At 35.7% G+C, this 26,155-nt stretch overlaps 2 protein-coding genes across 2 annotated transcripts in view; one reads left to right on the top strand and one right to left on the bottom strand.

The window, feature by feature from the left end:
- LOC144972153 (man(5)GlcNAc(2)-PP-dolichol translocation protein RFT1-like) overlaps window positions 1-12,141 on the top strand; it is a 33,250-nt gene extending 21,109 nt beyond the window's left edge. The window contains exons 12-15 of the mRNA XM_078913212.1: window positions 5,647-5,752; window positions 8,549-8,677; window positions 10,406-10,526; window positions 11,903-12,141. Coding sequence (XP_078769338.1) covers window positions 5,647-5,752; window positions 8,549-8,677; window positions 10,406-10,526; window positions 11,903-12,097 — 551 coding nt within the window. The 3' untranslated portion in view covers window positions 12,098-12,141. The remainder of the gene's footprint in view (window positions 1-5,646; window positions 5,753-8,548; window positions 8,678-10,405; window positions 10,527-11,902) is intronic.
- Window positions 12,142-18,481: 6,340 nt separating this feature from the next.
- On the bottom strand, window positions 18,482-26,146 carry LOC144972127 (coiled-coil-helix-coiled-coil-helix domain-containing protein 7-like). Its single transcript, XM_078913211.1, has 3 exons — window positions 25,939-26,146; window positions 21,690-21,788; window positions 18,482-18,826 (listed from the first exon to the last, which is right to left on the bottom strand). The coding sequence occupies exons 1-3, from the start codon at window positions 26,035-26,037 to the stop codon at window positions 18,707-18,709; spliced, it is 318 nt and encodes a 105-aa protein (XP_078769337.1). The 5' UTR covers window positions 26,038-26,146; the 3' UTR covers window positions 18,482-18,706.
- Between the last annotated feature and the right edge of the window lie 9 nt (window positions 26,147-26,155).

Here is a 26,155-nt window from a genome sequence, read left to right as displayed (position 1 = left end):
CACGATAAAATTGTAAGTGTTACAATTTGACCTGCTATTTAAGATTTCAAAAAAAATTCACCTGAAACATCCTGAGGTGGGGGATGTATCCAAGAACAGTTGTGTTTCATTCAGCTCAGTAAGGTTTATTTATTAGAAAGTTTTGTGTTTTGGTCCTTGTAAAGGATGAAGAAAATTTTGATACAACCATGAACAAACTGGAGTGTGAATTCAATATCTATAGAACTGAAAGCTTTGATCAGGAAATCCTTCAGCTTTCCTCGATTCAGCAGTGGTTTGCTCGAAGCAAATTTGTTGATTCTTTTGGGGGTGTTCAAAGTTTGAAAGGCTTGTTCACTTCATGTTTGGACTACTGTCCATTCCTCACTCAAATTGTGAATGTGAGCATGTGTGTTTAATCTAGTGAGGAAGAACAAAACCGATTTCAGAGGATCCCCTAGTACAGATACTTTTGCTAGCCTTCTTATTGTAAAGTCAAACTCCACCCCTTGCTATGAAACTGAATTTACGTCAGATTTTCTGAAGAGGGCAAAAGCTGCTTCTAAAGTAGAGGTAAAACTCCAGTAATCTCCTGGACAATATTTGTTGGTAGGATTATTTCGTGATGTACAGTTTAAAGTTAAGCTCTGGTTTATGTAATTATCATATATGCGCCTAGATGATGAACCAATAACCATTATGGTTATGATATTGTGCTGTTTTGAGTTGAAGCGATGGGTCTCATTGGGATGTTCTGTTTTTGCTCCTTGAAAAGTTGGCCACTATGTATATATAGTGCATGGGCCAGTGGGCGAAACCCTCCCCCCCCCCCCCCGGGGGAGTTTTCGCCACATGGTTTTTCTGAAACAGCAATATATCTTGAGTATTAATCCGGGTGTTACCGTTTTTTCAAGTGTCATTTACGAGAGTTACGGCCCTTGAAAGGTCATTAGGTGCAATTTTTCGTGAACTCATTTTTGTGCATAAAATGATTGTTTATCACCCTAAAATTGCTTCAAATGCAATAAATAGTGGAATTTTATTGTCATTTCTCATTTTTTGCCTCATATCATAAAATATTTTACAAAGCCATATAGCGTTTTTAAATCTTTGATAGCCATTTTCTCTATAATTTGAAAAAAAAATCTATTACAGTGTACTTGTTTCCCTTCAGGATGAATAAACAAGAGGGATTTTGCACTAGCACAATTCAGGCATGCTTCAGGGACATATAACGCAAATTAATCCGGGTGTTACAGTTTTTTCAAGTATCATTTACAGGAGTTATGGCCCTTGAAAGGTCATCGGGTGCAATTTTTCGTGAACTCATTTTTGTGAATAAAATGATTGTTTATCACCCTAAAATTGCTTCAAATGCAATAAATAGTGGAATTTTATTGTCATTTCTTATTTTTTGCCTCATATCATAAAATATTTTACAAAGCTATATAGGGTTTTTAAATCTTTGATAGCCATTTTCTCTATAATATGAAAAAAATATATATTACAGTGTATTTGCTTCCTTTCAGTGATAAATAAACAAGAGGAATTTTGTACTAGCACAATTCAGGCATGATTAATGGGCATATAACACATATACATTTGTAACATTTGACCTTGTTGTAGCAAAGAAAGCTTACGATATTGTCTGGCAAAACCCACAGCTTTACAAAACAGTCATTATTCACCTGGGTGTCTTTCACACCATAATTTCATATCTTGGTGCCCTGGGAAAGCTCCAAAGTGAGTCTGGTTTTGAAGAAATTGTGACTGAAGCAGGGCTATGTGCACATGGTTCTATGGATAGGGTTATGAGTGGAAAGAACTACAACAGGGCTATACGAGTGCATGTGTCTGTTTTGGAGGCTCTAGAGAGGCTTCTGCTTGCAAAATTTGAGCAGGACACGGATTCAAAACTCAGTAAAGACCTCATGTCTTACATAAAGGAATTCACCGAAGGAATTTCAAGCCATACAGCTAATAAAATTCTCCAGTCAACTGTGTATGCTGAGTTATTTTCCCAGTATGAAGCCTTCAAAGAGAGTGTCCGCTCAGGAAAGTACGGAAAAACTGCACAATACTGGATCTAATACATGGACAGAGTTTGGCTTCTCCTCCAGTTTCTGCGAGCTACAAAGACAAACAACTTTCTTCTTCATATATCTTGTTTAAAAGAACTGTGCACACTGCTTTTTACCATGAATCACCAAAATTTATATGCCAAGTATCTCAGTGTGTCACTAGCCAACCTGATTCATTCCCACCCAGGGGCAGAAGAAATGTTACAAGATAATGGATTTAGTGTCTCCAGATCAAGGACGCCTGCTGGAAGAATAGCAGTTGATATGACCATTGGACAAACAATAAACAAACATGCAAAGACAAAAGGAGGTATTGTTGGGTTCAGCAAGAGTCTTCCAAGCTATTACCGTTGGAGTGTAACAAGACACAATCGAGCAGAATATGTATCAGCAACCCAAAGAATGATCAGCAACAACAACTGTATAGATATAGACACCCACAAAGAATTGAGCCTTGCAGAAAAAAGACAAAGTGAAAAGCGAGTGCAAAAGATCCTCCAGGCATTTTCAGCATTTATCAATCCCTTTGAAGTTGAAGATGGTCTGGTCAGTCTAGCTTCAGGAATGAAAGTGCAAGAGGATGTTGCTGATGACCTGCTAGCCGTGGAAAAAACAGGAAAAAGATTGTTTGAAAGTTTTGTTGAAAACAGACTGAAGGAAAAGACTGTAGAATTTCACAAGCCATTAGAAAGGAACAAGACCAAGACATTTGCATCATTGAGGAAAGTGGTAACAGTGAAAAAAGACATGAACGTGGTCAAAATCAAGGCACAAAGAAATTTATTTGGCCAGCTTCTTGTTTTGTCCCAAGAGCACAGTGTTGATCTTCAAAAAGTTCTTCAATATCATCTAACACCTACTCCATGGTCGCTGGCTTCATCAGATGGTTTACCTCTGAAGACCAACAAAGCAACTCTGTTGCACAAGCTCACGCCTGACAATTCATTAATGTTCGAGGATTATGCAAAAAAAAAAAAAACAAACACCGTTTACATTGTTGATGGCAATGCACTGTTACAAACTCTGTCAGCAATCCCAAATACATTTGGTGAAGTAGCCAAACTTACATTTTCCTCCTTACCACAAGCAGCTTGTGTACACTTTGTGACTGATACTTACATAGAAGATTCAATCAAAGGTTGTGAGAGATTGAGGAGAGGATCTTCTGAAGATAATGCATACTTGTTAAGAGGATCTGCAACAACAGTGCCCAGACGTTGGAAATCATTTCTCAGCTGCGTTGATAACAAAAGATCCCTTATCAGGTTTCTCCTCAAGGAATGGGAAAGGAACGAATATGCAAAGAAACTGAGAAACAGGGAAATCTTCTTTGTCTGTGAAGAGAGATGCACCTTACTTTACAGTGACACGGATGAATTTACCACAGCTGTACCTTGTCTAGATCTCTACTCATCACAGGAAGAGGCAGACACACGAATTATACTGCACTGTCAATATGCTTCCCGCCAACCAAACTGTGAAACAATTGTTGTCAGATCACCAGACACGGATGTCTTCTTACTTCTCCTTTCATTCTCAGAGACAATTGGAAAGACCCTGATTTTTGATACTGGCTGTGGCAACAACAGGCGACAAATCAATGCCTCTCAGATAGCAAAGACTTTGTCTAAACAGATGTGTGATTCATTACTTGGTGTCCATGCATTCACAGGCTGTGACACAACAAGTTGCTTTGCTGGGCAAGGAAAGCTGAAAGCTCTAAAATTTCTTCAAAAGGAGGAAGATCTTAGAATTCTGTTCTCCAGATTTGGAACATCAGCAGCTGTTTCGAGTAATGACTGTCTCATGTTAGAGTCATTTGTGTGCAAGCTGTATGGCAAAACCTCATGCACAAGTGTCAACAAAATGAGGTATGACATAGTTCGCCAGCGTTTCAAAGGAAAGAAAGGTACCATTTCATGCAGTGGTGGAATTGATCTGTGTCAGATGCCTCCTTGTAGTCAAGTATTGTCACTGCACATATCAAGAGCCAACTTTCAAACTCTCATTTGGAGGAATGCAGTGTGCCAGAATCCTAGCATTCCAAAACCAGAGGATAACGGTTGGCAGAGAAATTCTGCAAATGAATTGGAAGTACAGTGGTTCAAAGATGCTTTCATTCCAGATGAGTTGCAGGAAATTGTGTATGAAGAAAGCTGCACCAGTACTGACGAAGACACATATGCCGAGGATGGTAGTGATAGCTTTGACAGTGATTTCCTTGACGACACTTCAGAGGACGAAGATTTGTTTGTTTGTTGCTTTAGGTCTCTTCCAACACAATTGAGGTTATATGAGAGACCGCTGAAACAAAAAAAACAAGCAATCTAACAAAAATAGTACAAATGTAAATCAAAATCATAACCTAAAGATATCATAAGCTAAATTATAAATAACCAAGAACAAACAGGCAGAAGATTAACAGAAAAAAAAATATCCCCTGTCAAAAATACAATCACAAACCAAAGAAGCAGGATAGGCTAGTAAAGAGAAGAAACGACATCACTATCGGATCGTACACCCATGCGAACATCATAGGTATATGATTCAAGGGTGATGCTCCCATCCAACCACCCGCGGAGGACGAAGAGGATTTTGCTACTGATGATGAGGATATGTAATAAATTGGTGAGCAGTGCAAACTGTTAAGGAGTAAAGCATGTTTGCAAAACACATAAGGATATTGTTTTTATGTACTTACTGCATCTTGAATCAAGAATCCCTTTTGAGTGTCAATTATTCTTCATAATATAACAATGCGATTTCGTTCAAAAGTCTTCGGTAATGATGCTTCACTTGGGTTGTGAACAAATTAGTCTTTTTTCATGATATAGACGTCTATCTATTGTTTTTACCACACCTTCAACTTACTTTTAAATGTGACAACTGGACATCAATACCATGTTTAAAAAGAATGAAAATTATGAGGAATTTGGCATCCCACAAAGTGGAGAAAAATGTAAGGGTTGCGTACACTTTTAGTTTTTCATGTGACGTAGAAATATGAAGGTTGTTGTTGAGGCTTGGGCCATAGCTTTCTTCAGTGCTACATTTTTAATGAACATGCTGTTTTTGGCCATATTTAAAATAATTTTTGTGTAAAACACTGAAATAGCCCATAAGTTTAGATATGACACTTCATGAGATTACTGACAAATTGTTTCAACTTTCTGTGAATCTATATATATTTACAAATTGAAAGCTTGTGCACATAGTTTGATAGTATATTCAATTTCCTTCAGTTTGATACCCAATTTGCATATATTTGAATTAATATTGTAGTCTCCAGAGCCTTTGAAAGAAATGTTGTCTCTTTTTTGCAAGGGGACACAACTCACTTTTTTCAAAGAGCCATAACTCTCTTAAATGACACTTATTTTTACGGTAACAGTGGAATTTGTATGGCCAATAAGTTCTATTATTTGAAAAACATAGTGGCGTAAACTCCCAAAGGGGGGGGGGGGAGGGGGGGTCCCAGTGGCCTAAGCACTAATAGATTTTTCAAAGTTTCAAGGAATATATGAGCACATAAAACTTGTGATACGTACCAAGTAAAATTTGTAATGAAATATCTTTCTAATGCCAGGACCTACTCTCCTGAGATGGTACTGTGTATATGTCTTGATTCTTGCCATCAATGGAACCACAGAAGCGTTCTTCTTTGCCACCATGAGCAAAAAGGAGGTTGACAAGTTAGTACAAATCTTTTGTTTGGATGCAAGTCATTTATTAATGGAAAAACCAGGATCTGATGCAAAACACAAAAGCTAATTCATTGATACTGTTATCTCCTTTTATGAAAAGTATAAGTCGTATCAGTTAGATCTAGCAAAAGTAGAAGATCTAACTGATACAGATGAATTATGGAACGGAATTAAAACCTCAATTAATGAAGCTATACACGAAAATATACCACAAAAATCTAGAAAAGAGAATAAGAAGTGGATGACTAATGAAGTGCTAGGACTAATGGAAGAAAGAAGGCAATATAAATCAGATGTAGAAAAACATAAAACCTTAACAAAGAAAATAAAGAAAAAATGTAATGAAGCAAAAGAGAAATGGATAAATGATCAGTGTCTAGAAATAGAAATAAAACAAAACAGTAATAGCAAATTTATACATGAAAAGATAAAAGAAGTGGCAAAAGATTATGTTCAAGCACATGGTGCATAAAAGCTAAAGATGGCAATGTTTTGATGGATAGAACAGATGTGTTGAATAGATGGTCAGAGTATATAGAGGAACTTTTTTATGATGAAAGAGAAAAACTAACAATAAACAAAGAGATAGACGGGCCACCAATTTTAAAAGAAGTAGTAGAAGCAGCTATCAAAAAAATGAAGTTAGGCAAAGCAACAGGCCCTGATAATATCCCAATAGAAATTATCATAACATTAGAGGATTTAGGTTTAAACACAGTGACAAATCTATTGAATAAGATATATGACAGTGATAAAATTCCAGATGATTTATTAAAGTCAGTGTTTATAACACTTCCAAAGTCACCAGGGGCCACGGAATGCAAGTTACACCGAACGATTAGTCTTATGAGTCACTTCACGAAAATTCTCTTAAGAGTACTAATGAACAGAATGAGGAAAATTATAAAACCAGAGATATCAAGAACTCAATTTGGATTTGTCCCCGACAAAGGTACAAGAAATGCTATTTTCACCTTATCAATGTTGATGGAAAGATGTATTGAAGTCCAGAAAGACTTATTTATTTGCTTGATTGATTACTCAAAGGCAATTGATAAAGTTAGACATTGTGAGCCATTTAATATCCTTGAAGGACTAGACATAGACGGAAAAGATCTTAGAATTATAAGAAACTTATATTGGAAACAAAGTGCAGCCGTCAGGATTGAAGGAAAATTCAGTAAATATATACAAATTAAACGAGGTGTTAGACAAGGATGTGTTTTGTCACCAGACCTTTTCAATATCTACAGCGAAACAATTATTAGAACTTTAGGAGAAAGCCCAGGCATTAAGATCAATGGTGAGAATATCAATAATATAAGATATGCAGATGACACAGCACTAATTTCAGACTCAAAAGAAAATTTACAACTACTCCTCAATAAAATAGTCACAGAGAGTGAACGTATGGGGTTATACTTAAATGTAAAAAAGACAGAATGCATGGTTGTATCAAGGAGAGAAAGAAATCCAATATGCAACTTAATAAGCAATGGAAAAACTATAAAACAAGTTCAGGCATTTAAATATCTTGGATACATAATAACTTCAGATGGCAGATGCAACACAGAAATAAAACGAAGAATTGCAATAGCTAAAGATAGTTTTAATAAAATGAGTCTAATTTTTAAAAACCACAATATCTCAATGACAACAAAACATAGGGTTTCGAAGGCCTACGTATGGTCAGTATTATTATATGGCTGTGAAAGCTGGACAATTACAGAAGACATTAGAAAGAAACTGGAGGCAGCAGAAATGTGGTTTCTTAGAAGGAAGTTAAGAATCTCATGGACAGAGAAGAAAACTAATGAAGAAGTATTAGAGCAAGCTGAAACTAAAAAGCTATTAATTCGTACAATAAGAAAAAGACAAATGCAATTTTTAGGACACCTAAATCGACATAAATGTATTGGAACATCTTGTTTTTTTTTAAAGGGTTTTACGGTGCTTGCAACACATTAAGGTCATATCAGCGCCAGTAAAAAGGAAGAAAATGGGATAGTAAAAAGTTCTAGAATTACAATAAAGCATCCAAGAAAAGGGAAGACAAAGGGGAATTGGTTAAAAAAAGAAACAGGTGTAGATTCCAAAAGCACTCTATCAAAGTACTTAGTTTAAGATCACTAAAAGTCTCATCCAGACACAAGTACAGGTCCCGGCTAAGAGGAACACACCCAAATGTTTTACTAATCATATATAATATAAAGAAAGCATAATACAGTGCATAACAGAGAGATGATTTACAGTGAAAAAAATATCATCTCCCAAAACTAACTATACATTCGACTGTTTCCCTCTCAGCCAGGGCATCTGGCCAGGACAAAACCAAGTAATCTCATTCCAAGACAAAGACAGAAAGCATGTTGGAAAACAGATATAAGGGGATAGAAGACACAGTATGTACCCCCCTGCCCACTATGGGAGGTCAGGAACCCCACCCAGTGGAACATCTTGCTCTCACAGGAAAGATAGAAGGTAAAAAGAGTAAAGGTAGACCAAGAAAAACATATTTGAATAGTTTGAACAGCTGGGTGACAAAGAAAGAGAAGAGTAATATAAGTTTTCTGAGGTTATCTGATCAGAGAGATGAATGGCGTATCATGATCACCGATGTCTGGCACAGACTTGGTACTTGAAGAAGAAGAAGAATAAGTCGTATGGTAATTTAGCAGAGAAACTAGAAACCATGAGAACAATTATTAATTGAGATCTATTTTTGCCATTTAAGAGTTAAGAAATTCCATTGTTTGTGATTTATTATTTATTTCAATTCAACAGATACAATCAAAAGATGCTGCTATTCTCCATCCTTTTTTTGATATCATCGTGGCTTCTGACATCCTTGATTGGAAGTGTTGGGTTTATTCTTGCCAACTGTCTCAATATGACTGCCAGGATAGTGCACAGGTATTATTTTGCAAAGAGCAATACTGCCAATTGAGCCTGGCTTATTTCAACTTTTATGACATGAAATGAAATAGTGCATTTAAATTTGAATTGTCCTGCCTTTGAAAAACGGTATTAAGGACGGGTGGCTTATCCAGTCATTTTTCAAAATGCACGTGTTCACAGGTTTTTCTTTATTAAGATTGAAGAGGTTAATGGATAGATTGAAGACCAATAGTCACAGGTGGAAATTTGAAATTGTATCTGGAGGATTTACAGGTCTGATATAAAATGCAAGCATATGGGGAGTAATTTAATATTATCAACTTATTTAATAATCGCCTTTAATAATAATGTTATGGCAAAGTTACCCATCAAGGCAAAGTTCTCTAGTTGATAACCTGAAAGTTTTTAATTCAGAAAAGTGAGTGGAGCAGGCACTAATGTTGGTAACAACAAGATATGAAGTGAGTAGAAAAGTGCCAGAAGACAATAGAGAATAAAAAAATTTTTCGCGGCGGTGGTGGGGTTTGAACCTGCGACCTTATTGGTACGACAACTCCGCCTGGCAGGTGAGAGCGTGGCTCTACCGTGTGAGCTATCCACGAACACAAAAAATATTCGTTTCAAACCCAAAGTCATTTCTAGATCCCTCTCTCACCCACTTCTTGAGATCGCCGATTCGTTCGCCACCATCGCGAAGTAATTTTGACCAGCAGTTAAGCTTAATAGCCAATATTCTCATCACAAACATATAACATAGAAACGATTGAGACATTGAGTATGCTCCGGTGTATGGGTGAATTTTAATTCAGAAAAGTGAGTGGCAGGCACTTATGTTGTAACAACAAGATATGAAGTGAGTAGAAAAGTGCCAGAAGACAATAGAAATAAAAAATTTTATATCTTGTTGTTACCAACATAAGTGCCTGCTCCACTCACTTTTCTGAATTAAAAATTCACCCCATACACCGAGCATACTCAATGTCTCAATCGTTTCTATGTTATATGTTTGTGATGAGAATATTGGCTATAAGCTTAACTGCTGTCAAAATTACTTCGCGATGGTGGCGAACGAATCGGCGATCTCAAAGTGGTGAGAGAGGATCTAGAAATGACTTTGGTTGAAACGAATATTTTTGTGTTCGTGGATACTCACACGTAGAGCCACGCTCTCACCTGCCAGCGGAGTTGTCGTACCAATAAGGTCGCAGGTTCAAACCCCACCACCGCCGCGAAAAATTTTTTTATCTCTATTGTCTTCTGGCACTTTTCTACTCACTTCATATCTTGTTGTTACCAACATAAGTGCCTGCTCCACTCACTTTTCTGAATTAAAAATTCACCCCATACACCGGAGCATACTCAATGTCTCAATCGTTTCTATGTTATATGTTTGTGATGAGAATATTGGCTATTAAGCTTAACTGCTGGTCAAAATTACTTCGCGATGGTGGCGAACGAATCGGCGATCTCAAGAAGTGGGTGAGAGAGGGATCTAGAAATGACTTTGGGTTTGAAACGAATATTTTTTGTGTTCGTGGATAGCTCACACGGTAGAGCCACGCTCTCACCTGCCAGGCGGAGTTGTCGTACCAATAAGGTCGCAGGTTCAAACCCCACCACCGCCGCGAAAAATTTTTTTATTCTCTATTGTCTTCTGGCACTTTTCTACTCACTTCATAACCTGAAAGTTCAAGTTTATTAAACAACCAATTAAAGTTAAGATAATATTAATTCTATTTTCAGTGCCATGTTCATCAGCTCATTTTTCAAGAACACAAATCATCGTCCTCTTCAAAAATCCATGCCAACAAGAACAGTCTTGGCTTCTTTGTCTTTGTCATTTTTCATCACTTCCATCTCTGAGGTAAGCAGGGCATATAAACGAATAGAGTAATGTTATTCTTATGTGAAACTAAACATAGTCTGGATGACTCAAAGATCAACTAAAGTCTGCTACAATGGAAACTGCAAATTAAACCGAAAACAAAATTTGTAAGCATTTTTTCTTTTTCTTCACTTCTTTATCAGTCATAGAATATAGATAAAGTGGGTGACTCGAGAGTGCATTAGTTGATTTTCAAATGTTATATTTTTTCTAGGTTCCAACCGTAACTCTCTATATAAAAAACCGGGATGCTTAACTCGGTCGACAGATAACTCGATTTTTTTTTGTGGGACCCTTTAACACAGAGTTAACTGTCATCAATTGAGTTCTAATATTTTTTGTTCATTAAAAAAAAAGAAAACAATAATAAGTGTCTACTGTAAAAATATATTACTTTTTCAAAGTTTTCAATTTAACTCCCATCTTTTATTTTTTTTTTGTTTGTTGCTTTAGGTCTCTTCCAACACAATTGAGGTTATATGAGAGACCGCTGAAACAAAAAAACAAGCAATCTAACAAAAATAGTACAAATGTAAATCAAAATCATAACCTAAAGATATCATAAGCTAAATTATAAATAACCAAGAACAAACAGGCAGAAGATTTACAGAAAAAAATATCCCCTGTCAAAAATACAATCACAAACCAAAGAAGCAGGATAGGCTAGTAAAGAGAAGAAGAAACGACATCACTATCGGATCGTAAACCCATGCGAACATCATAGGTATATGATTCAAGGGTGATGCTCCCATCCAACCACCCGCGCCCCCCCCCATCTTTTAGTTCAATGCACAGAAAACTGAAAAACAGAAGGGAGTATATCAGATTTTATTGGACCGGGTACCCAATCACTGTCCACCCAGCAGTGAGAGGGTAGCTGAGTCTGTTAGATTTGGCAGAAAGTACTTTGCGATAGACTAGCATCCTATTATCCAAATAATAGCAAGCAATTGCTATTGTCCATTTCACGCTATAGAAACTGGGATAAAATCTGGCTCTATGGGCAATAGCTCTGAAGGACTACTACTACCGAATCACTGTTAGGTGGAGAGTAGGTCAGAAAAAAAAAAATCTTGACTCAACCTGGAATGAAAATCTGGCCATTTACTTCGGAGAGTGCTCAACATTGAGCTATCAGGATCTCCTTTCTTCTAGTCTAAGTCAACTTAACCATCAAGTTCATAGTTTTAAAGTAGTCCCGTTTATCAAGTTTTGACTGATTCATTGGATTGGATTACAGTATTGATTGTGGTAGAGCTGCAACCTACAGGATTTCTCAATGTTATGTTTGTTACTTTAGCTTAATTTAAAAAAAAATGACTGTTGAAATATTTTCCCTTTGTTTTCCCATCCAGAATACATTCTGTGTGGTTGATAGCCCCACTATACACAAGCTCATTCACGTCGTTATCACAGCAATTTGTCTTTTAAGTGTGCTAGTGTGTTTGTTTTTGACTGACAAAGACTTTGTGAACACTGTTAGACAACAGATCATGAGAGGCAGGGGAGCGTCCAATATTCAGGAAGAAACCAAGAATAAACGGAGCTGACAGCTGATGATTTTGCAATAAATACCCTAATTTATTACCTACAAGCTCATAAAGTTATTGTGTTTTTTCTTATATCAGGTGAAAAAAGCAAACAAATGCCAATAGCAAAGGGGTTTTACTTAAATAATGATAAAAATAATGCTAATAATAATAATAACGACGATGATGATGATGATAATAATAATAATAATAATAATAATAATAATAATAATAATAATAATAATAACTAGTGGGCAGGGAGGTATTTACTGTGTCTTCTATCCCCCTATATCTGTTTTCCAACTTGCTTTCTATCTTTGTCTTGGAATGAGATTACTTGGTTTTGTCCTGGCCCTGGCCAGATACCCTGGCTGAGAGGGAAACAGTCAAACGTATAGTAAGTTTTCAGAGATGATATTTTTTTCCTCGTAAATGATCTCTCTGTTATGCACGGTATTATGTTTTGTTTATGTATTATATATGATTTGTAAACAATTGAGTGTATTCCTCTTAGTGGGGACCTGTTCTTGTGTCTGGCTGAGACTTTTAGGTGATCTCAAACTACGTACTTTTCTAGTGTGCTCTTGGAATCTACATCTGTTTCCTATTTGAACCAATTCCCCTTTGTCTTACCTTTTCTTGGGTACTTTAATTGTAATTCTAGAACTTTTTACTATCCCATTTTCTTCTTTTTTACTGGCGCTGATATGATCTTAATGTGTTGCAAGCGCCGTAAAACCCTTAAAAAAAAAATCAAAAACAAAAACCCAAATAATAATAACAATCGTTTACATAACTCAAACCATCTAGCAGATTTCCAGACAGTCCAAAAGTTTCAGAAATAGTTTGACAAGAGTCGAGTAGTTGATCATGTCAAATGTTGCATTCAGATCCAGAAGAGCAAGAATATCAATTTTGCCTTGATCAACAGCACAAAGATGGTCATTTTGAATTTGACTCATTACCCAATTCAGGGTCATTTTGAAACAAAAAGTCACAGTTATGTAGTACTTGAATAATGACATCACCGGGACTGGGGATATAGTGCAACCCCTGAATAACGACATCTTTGGGACTGGGGATATAGTGCAATTCATGTCTTTATCCAGGGTAGTTGTCATTGCAGGGTTTCCAAGTGTGTTGTGACACTGTAAGATATGGTCTGGGTACGGTATTTTTAAAAGGAATACAATGCAGAGCAGATGAGCCAAGGTCAAGAGGTGCTTTACTGACATGCATGACTTTGAATCCATATTTAAGACTAGTACTTATAATGTATGTGCAATCAAGAGTATTTCTTTACAGTTATCAAGTCAGCATGGAAAATTATTTCTGTTTTGCTCATGGCTCTTGAGTTGTGTGTGTGGTTGGTTGTTCACAAAAATACACAGATTTGGTGCATTTCAAGGGTCATTAATGGAGATCATTGAGGAAGGATCATCAACAATTAGGTTGTAATGTTATGATGTCTGTCACTTCCAAATCGAAATATATAATGTTTAAATATTATTTTAAACTAAATTTCAATCAAATTGGTTAAGAAATAGATACATTTTGATAATTTATATAAACAGGTGTCACTTATAAAAGCTGTTTTGGAAAGAAGAATGAATGGCCTTTAATTTGATGTATTGTTTTGGACTATATATATATATATATATATATATATATATATATATATAGTTTCGATATCATTACGTCATCTCATTGTCACTCTCTCTCTCTCTTCCATTGCAAACACACACACACACACCCACTCACACACATTTACAAATGTTTGCCTATATTATTATGACAATCTAATATAAATATATGTGTATTTTGTGTTTACTTGAAAAAGGCCAAAGGCCGAAACGTCATTTGTTTTGTTCATTCATGAGTCAGATTTACTCCCTTTATATTTATCTCCATTTCAAATATCATCTTTCAATCCTAAAAAGACAAAAATTCAAATTTTCAGCTATAACACATATATGCCCTTAAGGAACAAAAATTAGAGACTTCTGGGCTCAGATATATTGACTATCCACTTAGGTTAGGGCTATTGGTCAGTATTAACCAATGGGAGCTAGCACCTGCTGGTCAGTACTGAACTGACTAATGGCAATGGGAGCTAGTGCCTATTGGTCAGTACTGATGATGTACCTTAGCGATTGTTCCTCAGTGCTGATGACTATCTAATGCCCATTTGTCAGTGTTTAATTGTGAAGTTTATTTACTTTAACATTCTTTGATAGTCATATTACTTCAGAATATATTGAATGCCGATTTAACATTATGGAAAGCCACCAATAGAAAATAGGCCAGGGCTATGGTCAAACTGACTTATAGTTAGCCCCACCCCTACGGAGTAACTATTGGTCAGTATTGAGCGGTGGACAAGCGAAACTTCGTCTAAATCTTTTAACTTTTTTTTTTTTTACTGACTCAAGAATCACAAGCAGCGAAACAAAAACAAATAAGCACATCACCACCTATTACCGTTGCAGATTTTTAAAAAAAGAAAAGAAAAGAAAAACAAACAAGACATAGGTGTGAAATCTTTATGAAAGAGACGAGTCAGTTAGAATCAACAGTAACAGATCAACCGTCATGGCTTGAGCAAAACACTGTCATTTTGGCCCGGAAATATGTCTACAAGTTGCATAGTGCTAATGTAATTATTATTCCAGGTCATTTCAACATACTATAAAGTAATCATTTACTGCATTTTGTACTTGAAAGAACTTTTCAAAAAGAGAAAAGAAAGAAAAGGACGTTCAACATGAAAACAGACATTTTCGACAGATTTTTGCCAAATTGAATAAAAAAGACAAAGAATAAATTAAAAATCGAAACTTTTACAAAACAATAACTTTAGTACTTGAGCGATATATTTAAGAAATTTCACAGAATTCTAAATCATAAATCATATGATTTGTAATCATAGTAGTGTCTGTTGTAAACAAACTGTTCAGATCTAGTTTAATAATCAAAAGTAGATGCCAGATGGGTGGGGTTCTTGACTGCCAGCTTGTTTTTGTTAGGGTTAGGAATAAAGTTCTTCAACAATATAAAGCACAAACACGTGCAATTCAACTTCAACCCCATTCTATTTAATAAAAAGTATCGATAGAATAATTTAAATTTAAGTTGCAATGCATTGAATACATGATAATGATAGTCATTGATATATCAGGTCAACACAACCGTTCTTGATCGCTGACTGTCTGATCGAGAGTCAGTCAGCAAACTGAGGATGGCGTGGGCAGTGGGCGGACTTTGTGTTGTTTACAATCTAAATGGCATAGTGATATAAATTAACTGTCAAAATATTTTTAATGAATAGAAAAACGGAAATGCTTTCAAGCTATTTTTTTTATTTTCTGTTATTTTCTTGACTTCTGTCAAATATCGACTTTTTTCTTCTTTAGCTTCAAATTTTACGACTTAAAACAAGTCCTATCGGACATTGATTTTATGGACTATATTCATGTCATATACAGGGATGCTTACACGGAGCTGGACAAATTATTCCCATTCACTGTTAATTCCAAAATCTTTAAAAAGATATAAATAAGACAAAAAAATGAGTAAAATAAACAAAAATAAATAAACAGAAACAAAACCAAAAAAACAAAGATTAAAAAAACCCCCACTAAAAGCAAAACAGAGTTGAGTTGGAAATGTGGCCAAATTTTGTCACATCACTGGATTTGGCACATTTCGGTACCCCTATATTCTAATTATACTAGAGATAACGCATTTAAATTAACAATAATAATAATATTTAAAAAACAAAAAAAATTCTAATTTTGCATAAATCCTAATGAAAATCTCATATGTGATCTAGCACCAGTAGAAAAAAGGATAGTTGAAGTCAAAATATTTAGTCGAAAAAAAAAACAAAAACGGAACCGGCGATCAATACTGACCAATAACCACTCCGCAACGGTGGGGCTATTGGTCAGTACTGTCCAACAGGTGCCAGTGTATGGGGGTCAGTACTGGCCAATAGCCACCTCGATACACTTATATCGACATGATATCAAATTCACGATTTTTCTTTCATATATATCACATTAGTAAATTAAGGTCTTGTATATATCGACGTAAATTTTACCAGTAGATGGTTTTATTGATATCGTAATTGTACGTTTTTGTTTTTAGGGGTTTTACGGCGCTTGCAACACATTAAGGTCATATGAGCACCAGTAAAAAGGAAGAAAATGGGAGAGTAAAAAGTTCTAGAAATACAATTAAAGCACAAAAGAAAAGGTGAGACAAAGGGGAATTGGTTCAAATAGGGAACAGATGTAGATTCCAAGAACACACCGTCAAAGTACTTTGTTTGAGATCACCTAAAAGTCTCATCCAGACGCAAGCACAAGTCCCAACTAAGAGGAATACACTCAAATGTTTACAAATCATATAATATCATACGTAAACTAAACATAACAAAATGCATAACAGAGAGATGATTTACAAGGAAAAAAATATCATTTTCCAAAACTATATACATTCGACTGTTTCCCTCCCAGCCAAGGAACTAGGGCCAGGGCCAGGACAAAACCAAGTAATCTCATTCCAAGACAACGACAGGAAACAATTGGAAAACGGGTTGGAGGGATAGAAGACACAGCATGTACCTCCCTGCCCACTATGGATCCCCACCCAGTTGATATTGTAGTGATCAATCAATACCAGCAATAATCTGTCTAAAATAAACAAGAATACAATTTATCATTGGTTCACGAGATCCTGCTATGAGGCAATATATAATAGCTAACGAAAATGCAAGCTATAATGTCAAGAGCTTGGAAACCTTTTTCAACGCTCAGTACCATCACCCACTTGACACCGAGACAGCGCTGGAGAGGTTAACTCTGAATTCTCAGTCGTTGCTGATGTATCGAGAATGCCCGATGTTTAGTCCGATGAGGATAATTACTGCACACGTGGAATGGAACTAGTTTCCATCCATACCGCCATAGTTATCAAGACCCCTTTGCACAACAACATTGTAACTTTGGAGGAAATTAACTATATTCCGTGTGTACAGACTGTATACTCTAGTAACTCTGGTTAGATCAGGTCCTGGTTATACTGTTTTGTTTTGTTTTTTTTTCACGGCGCTTGCCACACATTTGGTCATATCAGCGCCAGTAAAAAGGAAGAATGTAGTAAAAAGTTTTTGAAATGCAATTAAAGCACCCAAGAAAAAGTAAGAAAGAGGGAATTAGTTCAAATAGGGAACAGATGTAGATTCCAAGAGCACACTGAGAGATCACCTAAATGTCTCATTCTGACACAAGCACAGGTCCCTACTAAGACTAAGAGTAACACACTCAAATGTTTACAAATCATATAGGTGTAAAACAAAAAATAATACAGTGCATAACGGAGAGATGATTTACAAGCCAAAAAATATCATGTCCAAAAACTCTAATTGTACATTTGATTTGCCCTCCCAGCTAGGGCCAGGACAAAACCAAGTAACCTCATTCCAAGACAAAGTCAGACAGCAGGTTGAAAAACAGATACAGGGCAACCTCTGGATAACGACAACCCTTCGATAGTGACATTAACCTCTGGTCCCGATTCTTTTGGCTATATTATTAGTATTAGTAATAAAAGACCCAAAATAGTGGCAAACATTGTTATAACAATAATCGACAGTTGGTACCGATGCTTGATGCCCGACCATCGTCATTTCATACTCTTTACCAATGAAAAAATGTTTTTCTCCTCCCAATGAAATCGCTTTGTTAGCGACCAATCAGAACACATGTTTACTACACTGCATGGAATCAGAGTTAGCTCATATGGAACCACAGCACAAGAAGTGAATGAAACTCTCAAGGGTCTATTAACCTTCCCTGTTAGTGTTAAATACCTGTCTGAGGTCAGTGGAGGTTAACTGATATCAAGCAATGTCGTGTCCAAAGGGGACAATTACGGATATTTATGGTCTTATACCGTGTTGGAATAGCGGGGAAAATAATGAGTCTCTTTCACTTAATTATCTTCATTTTTACGATCAAAACAATAAGACACATTGGAGAGTGAAAAAGTAACTGGTATACGAAATACACATGATAACATTGTTGGAACATGTCTTATCTCGAGCACTTGTCCAAGTACCCACTATTATGTATTCACTATGCCCCCTTTTCCCGCCATATTGACACTCCTGGTTAGCGACATAATTTCCCGCTCTTGGGCGATGTTGTTATCCAGGGATTGCACTGTATAGGGAGATAAAAGACTCAGTAAGTGCCCCCTGCCCACTTAAAGATGATTAGTAGTGTACTGCATTTAATCCTTTTAATACTATTGTTACCTTTCTCTTGAGCATGATTCTAGGTCCATAAGTTTTGTATCAAACTAAAACATCAAGCATATAATGAACAATGTACTCTGTAGAGTTCTTGAAATATGTACACATTTATTTTTAGAAACAACTAATAATCAATAACTTTTTGTTGTTTCTGGTAATTTTTTTTTGGGTATTTATTTATTTATTTCTTTACAAAATTACAGTGAGTGACAACTATCATATACTTAATCTACAATATCCATACAGAGCAGTGAGGATAATATTTCACCCTGCATTATTGGCAAAACCTTTTTTAAAATTTCACTTTCACGTTATTTTTTTGGCTTCTCACTAATCATTCTATAATATTCTTGTTTGACACTTTCTCTCTCACTTGGTGGTGGCATGGATGGTTGAATTCCTTTCTTTCGTCTGTCGGCCTCTACTCTAGCCTATTTTTCAAAATAATAAAAAATAGATCAAATTGTATACACGATGGAATTGGAAATTAAATGAAGACCAATATCAATAATGTCAGTATCTGCTTTAAACACTACTTTCCTGCCTTCTAATTCCTTCATGCTCATGCCTAGTACATACTTTTTCAACAACAAAATAAAGTGGTCCACGATAAAATAAAACCCCAGTAAGTCGCTTTGTAATCTGTTATCATGGTTTTTGCAGCTGCAAAATTCGCACTTTTCTGCAAAGTTTACAATTTTTCATGAAAAATCTATTATTCAGTATTTTTGAACTGATATTGATTATTTGACCATTCCTGAAGTACCTCGTGCAGAAATTCTTCAATACAAAGAGTCTCCTGGTCCAAGAGCAGTGTCGGCATCTAGTGGCATTCCACTTGACCCAACTGTTTTTTGGAACAGTGTTAGTTCAGATCTTCCCCATCTTGCCGCCTTCGCAAAGAGATACATTTAGGCACCTGCCTTAATTCTGCTGATGCTGAGAGGTCCTTCTCCATCTATAATTTTGTATTTTCAGACAGGAGAAGGTGGCTCAATGAAGCAAACTTAAAGGCTTTGGTTTTCCTGTACTATAATAGTTTTATTTCTTATGAACTTATGTATTGTGTAATAAAATTTTGATGTTTCTCTTTGCAGGTTTTGGTACTCTTGTTTTGATACAAGTTTTATATCATTTTTCTTTCTGATCTGCACCCGAGTGACTTTTTGTTTGCATCTTTAGATCAATGTAATATTCAATTGGCCTCCGGGAATAAATAAAGTTGTCGGAATCTGAATCTGAATAGTTAACTAAATTTGCAAAATGTGTCCATTTTTACGGCAAAATGTGTCAACATTTTCTGGGATTCATTTTGGCAAAATTAGAGATTTCAAATGGCAATTTTTTGCGACGTCAGTGCATTGTATTAGAATAGTATATAGGCCACATAATTCCATAACTTCGATGCCTTTTAAAAATAAAGACTGGGTGGAATTTTACATTCACTCCCTTATTACTCCTGACCAGCTAAGACGTGTTCTCACCATGGTTGAACCACAAAAGATAGGGGATTTTTAGAACAATTTTACAATTTGATGAATTATTAAAGACTCTGTTGCAACATTGGAAACACATTTGTGCTATATAACATATTCTTGAGATATCTATTTGTTATCCCACAAACTCGTTATATTGTCAAATTTGCACAATGTTCCCAATCATTTTTTTTCTAAATGCTGCTTTAATTTAAGTTCCTAAAAATAAGGCCAAAGGATTTTATTTATTTATTTTTTCATAAACCAGAAGACAGAAGCTTGAGACCTGATGATTGTACATGTTCAATATGTATCATTAAACCCTTTTCACCGAAGGAACTATTTTTTTTACATTATCAAGCTGCTGGTATTCAGAGAAAATTTAAAACAAGACAAATTCAACAAAAAAATTCTGAGAAAATCTCTAAACTGTCGACTGCCACCAAACAAAAAAACTATATCATATCTGTCCCCGCGTTTTTTTGCCATTTCAAACGCCAAAATTTGCCATAAAAAATGGTAAAATTTGCCATCAAAATAGCAAAATTTGCCGCTAGTTTTACAAAAATCAAACAATTAAAACAATATGTACGGTAAAAAATTGACACAAATAGGGCATTTTGTAGAATATTGATGTCACAACATGTCAACATGAATTTATTTACATTTTGAATGGTTTGAAATAATATAATAATAATAATGATAATAATAATTAATAATAATAATAAATAATAATAATAATAATAATAATAATAATAATAATAATAATAATAGCCATACTAAGTAAGTAAGTAAAAAAAAGAAGGAAGTAATCAAAATATTTTATTAACTATTTAGCTTCTTAAAATTTGGGAAATCAAAGTGAACAATCGCAAAAACTAATTAAGGAGAGGAAAAAAATAACTTCACAAGGAAAGAGAAACAAAATCCATTTTCCAATGGGGGCACATTAAATTTGTATTCTCTACTTACTATCCAATTTTGAGCATTATTATTATTGCTTTATATTTCAATATAGGCCTAATGGGTTTTTGAATGAAAAACAAGGAAAAATTCATGAAAAATCATAATCATATCATGAAAACTAAGTGCAACTTGTGGCTAAAAATGAAATTGCATTTCATGAAAAATATTTTAATAGAACACATTTTGTTTACATAAATGATAAATGTGATAAATTTCTTAGGAAAAGAATTAAACTTTGAAAAGTTAAATATTTGAATGCAATAAAATAAAAATAGGAATTTCCTCGTGAAATATCAAATCATTTGTCAGTTAGTTAGTATCAATTGTCTCGATTGTAGATTCTTGAAACTAGATAATTCTATTTTCTGTAGTAGTTATAGACAATCATAATAAATAATAATTTATTACTTACTTAACAAGTAGATAATCATTCAGAGAAATCATGTTATAATAAACAAAAGTGTTTGCAGCATAATAAGATATAAATTTAAAGTACATATTAAATGAAAGTCGCCGGCTTTTCACAATTTTTCATAGCTTTTGTTTTTTTTTTAAAAACAAAAATTCGTCAATTTAGCCCAAAAAAACGGCGAAAATTGCGGCTTTTTGTGGTCAATGGTGAAATTTGCAGCAGCAAAAAACTGCGGGGACAGTCATATGGCTTAACTTCGTAACCCCACAAATATGAAAACAAGCAATTGATCTCCAAACAATGATAGCAACCAAATGCATAACAAGAAGTGACAGTAAGTCACGTGAACCTCATTGTATAGCTACAAAGTTTATCTCACTCTTTCGAGCTTTAACTGACAATTAAAATTGTTTGCTTCCCCATATATCAATGAAAACTTACCCAAAATTTTCGACAACTCCTATAGTTCATGAAGTATCTCTGACATTTATCCCTGTCGTATCCATTTTCATCAAGGCATTTCATGGTCAATTCGGATTCCTGTGTTGGAAACGAATAAAAAATGAAATAAAAATGAGAACATTGAAATATAAAGTTCCAGGAATCTCTCTCTCTCTCTCGCCGTTGCTTGACTCATATCTCAGTGCTCATGCAAATAAACTACCTCTACTACCACAGCAACCTTCACATCGTTATCAAAACTATAGCAAACACCACCACCTTTACATCATCCTCCTCCTCGTCATCAGCACTACCACCGACACTACACCCACAACCATCACATCATCATCATTACCACCACATCTTTATCAACTGCCACCACCGTTACATCATCATCATTATCAGTATAGTCATCATCACTACCACTATTACATTATCAACACCACCACTACAATCACAACCACCATATCAACACCACTATCACTACACAACAACAGACACGTAGTGATCGTCAATGAAATGAGAATATATTAATAATACATAGTAATAGTTAACAAAAAAAATAATATAATAATAATAATTTAAAAAAAAAATAGTAATAATACTAATAATGTAGTTTATTTATATTTTGCACCCAAGCCTCTATACAATAAAGTCCAGGCTAACATGATACGACTGAAAATAACTGAAATGAATGATATCTACGTATCTAGTTGCAATACTAGTCATCATCATCTATCGTGGCTTGTGCTCTTGAGCACGTTGCCGGTCAGCTGTCTCCACGAATCACGATCCTCTGCAGTGCGCATGAAATCTGTGTTGCTTTTTAAGTCACATTTGGCCATTCTTAGGTTATTTAGATAAGTCATTCTTTGTCTTCCTCTAGCTCTCTTTCCTTCGATAATCCCAGATGTTACCAACTTATCTATTCCATCTCTTCTCCACACATGTTTAAGTCACATTTGGCCATTCTTAGGTTATTTAGATAAGTCATTCTTTGTCTTCCTCTAGCTCTCTTTCCTTCGATCATCCCAGATGTTACCAACTTATCTTTTCAGTCTCTTCTCCACACATGTCCCAGAAAGTGTAACTGCCTCTTTCTGATGTTATCGATCAGTATTCTTCCCTTTCTCACTTTCTCCAACACTTCCTCGTTCGTACGCCTGTCTGTCCATGATACCCTCAACATTCTTCTATACACCCACATCTCAAATGCCTCTAACCTCCTCGTACATTCTTTGTCAAGCGTCCACGTTTCACAATCGTATAAAAGGGTACTTACAACATATGTTTCTACTACTTTCATTCTGGTCTTCAAGTTTAGGTTGTCGATTGACACAACTGGTCGCATTTTATGGAACACGTTTTTTGCTATTGCTATTATTTGTTTTATATCCTCTATGTCACGTGCGTCATGGGTGATGAAAGTGCCTAAATATTCAAATTTCTTTACTTGTTTGATGGTCTCTCCTGTGCTTGACAAGTGGAAGGTCGTGTTGTTGTCATTCTTTGAGACCACCATGCATTCGGTTTTCTTAATATTTAGTTTCAGGCCCATCTCTTCATTTTTGCACACCACTATATCTAAAAATTTCTGCACATGTTCTGGAGAGTAGGCCATCAGAGTACCATCGTCTACGTATCTTATGCTATTCATATTCTGCCCTCCAACGACGACGCCTTTCATAGCTTCAATTTCTTTGAATATTATTTCACTATATATGTTAAAAAGGTCCGGTGATAAGACGCAACCTTGTCTTACTCCCGTCTCGATGTTAAAGAAGTCCGATGTTTCATTATCCAGTTTGACACACGCTGTTTGATTCCAATATAAGTTTTTCACAAGTCGAAGGTCTTTACTGTCTATACCGATCTTTTCTAAGATTTTGAATAGCATATCATGCTGTACTGAATCAAAAGCTTTGGAATAATCAATGAAGCATAGATAAAGTGATTTTTGTTTTTTGATTGACCGTTGCATTAATGTTTTCAATGTAAAGATTGCATTTACTGTACCCTTTTCTTTCACAAAACCAAACTGCTCATCACTTACTTATCTCTGGAGAGATCTTGCTCCTCATTCTTTTCATAAGTATTCTTAACATAATTTTTGTGGCCTGGCTCATTATGCTGATTGTTCTGTGTTGGTCACAGTCAATAGTACCTTTTTTGGGTATCGTAATGAATACCGATTGTCTTAAGACATTAGGCAATTCACCCTTTTCCCTACTGTGAATAACGAATATGAATGCTATCTACGATTCGCAGTTCTACTGGGAATAACAAAAACGACCGCTATCTACTATTCACATACAGTGGAAACCATTTATAACAGGCCCGGTTATAACAGGGATTTTTCAAATCCCTGTTTTTTACCTCTCTTTGTCTCTATTAAAAATTATCAGTTATAGCATGGCCTCACTTGAACCAAATCGGCTATAACAGGGACAATGCCTTTTCACACAGGAACAATCAAGAAGGAAAACTGCTAAATTTTAGGCCTTGTCGCACGGTGAGGAACATAGATAACTCTCTCTCTCTCTCATCGTTGTAGTCATCATCATAGTAATGGTAGTAATATAAGTAGTGAGAGTAGAAGTTGTAGTAATAGTAGTAGTAGTAGTAGTAGTAGTAGTAGTAGTAGTAGTAGTAGTAGTAGTAGTAGTAGTAGTAGTAGTAGTAGTAGTGTAGTAGTAGTAGTAGTAGTAGTAGTAGTAGTAGTAGTAGTAGTAGCAGTAGTAGTAGAAGAAGTATAATAGATTGCTGGTTGGATGGATTGATGACCAAGTTGATCGACCATGAAGTTCACACTTTCATCACACCCTCGCAACATTTTGTTTATTTATTTTTATCTAATTTTTGCTAACAATGCGTCTGTTCTGTCCCCGAAATGCCAAAGTTTACTGTTTTCTCATATAATTTTACGCTGCCAGTCAATTATGTGCTTATTTCCCTTGTATTTCTGATGTAACAGGGATCGGCTATAACAAGACTTTTGCTCTGGTCCCACCATCCCTGTTATATCAGGTTTCCACTGTACTGCGAATAGATGTGGCCTTTTTAAAAAGGCAGTGTCTACGTACACGGTAGCCTTGCACCTAGCCCCAGAATCTACGTACACGGTAGCCTTGCACCTAGCCCCAGAATCTACGAAACAGGGTTACCGGGCTGGGCTGCCACATGCGTGACTAAATTGACCAAAGAGAGAATCTATACTTTGGCATTAGACACCTATTACCCGATGTCTTGGTTTTTAATCCTAGCCTAGTGAGAGAGAAAAAACAAAACAATCATACATGTATCTGCAAACAGCAGAACGTTTTCATTTTACAATGAGATAGATGGGAAGGGGAAGGGATAACACTATGACGAGAGAGAGAGGGAGAGAGAGAGAGAGAGAGAGAGACAGAGAGAGAGAGAGAGAGAGAGACAGAGAGAGAGAGAGAGAGAGAGAGAGAGTATATTTCGACTCTGGCTTCAATTAAACTATAAATCGCAAGGCTTGTCTTTTAATGATACCATTAAGACTAAGATCTGGAGTTTGGGGAGTGTAATAACACACACACACACACACACGAGCGCGCGCGGTCACGACAGCGAGGACAATCTATTGCTTGTGTTGCAACGGTAAACCAGTTTACGTGTACGTAGATCCTGAGGCTAGATGTCCCGTTACCGTGTACGTAGGCACTCCAAAAAAAAAAGAAAAGAAAAAAAAAAAGAGGCACACCCACACACACACCATAGAAAGAGGAGCTACGACACACACACACCACACACACACACACACACACACACAGTCTTGCATCCGCTACGAACTAATTTTGCGCACCAATTTTTACTGCACTTATGCACCAAATTGCATACCTATCTAGGGACACATTTTTCCGTATCTTTTTCTCAATAAACTTTAAAAAAAAACCTTTGTTTGTTTTTTTTTTTTTGCGACGGCACCTTGAAAACAGACGTAGTAAGCCTCCACGATTTCGCGAGGAATGAATCATGAAAAAATTTACGATATAATTTCAAACACAACGTTTGAAATTCATCAAGGATTGTCTAGTACCGAATGTTTTTTTTTTTTAATACAAAACAAATGCATCTTCAAATCTAAACTGCTTTTAACGGTAAGCGTTAAGTTTTTTTTTTCTGTCCAAACGAATGATTGGTAAGGATAAAGAAACTAAGTATTGGTAACCCCGGCGCAGCTCTCTAGAGCTAGAAACGAGTTCGACTAAGATAGAGCTACCTTAATACATGGATCTTTGGCTTCTCTCAATTCATCATACTTTGGTCTTCTCAATCTTGATCGTTTTTCATCAGGAGTTAAGGTTTCATCCCCACCCATGAGTAGATTAATTATTGTTATTGTTATTGAACCTCAGACTTATGCTCATCTTTTTAATCGGCACTCACGTACGACCTTGTTTCTGACAGTTACTTTCACTTTCGTATTTATTTTAAAA

The sequence above is a fragment of the Berghia stephanieae genome, chromosome 1 (assembly GCF_034508935.2).
Source record: "Berghia stephanieae isolate SIO BIC M18660-M18661 chromosome 1, UCSD_Bste_1.3, whole genome shotgun sequence".
Classification (NCBI taxonomy): Eukaryota; Metazoa; Mollusca; class Gastropoda; order Nudibranchia; family Aeolidiidae; genus Berghia; species Berghia stephanieae.
The sequence above is the reverse complement of the archived record's forward strand: the minus strand, read 5'-3'. Positions and strand labels throughout refer to the sequence as shown.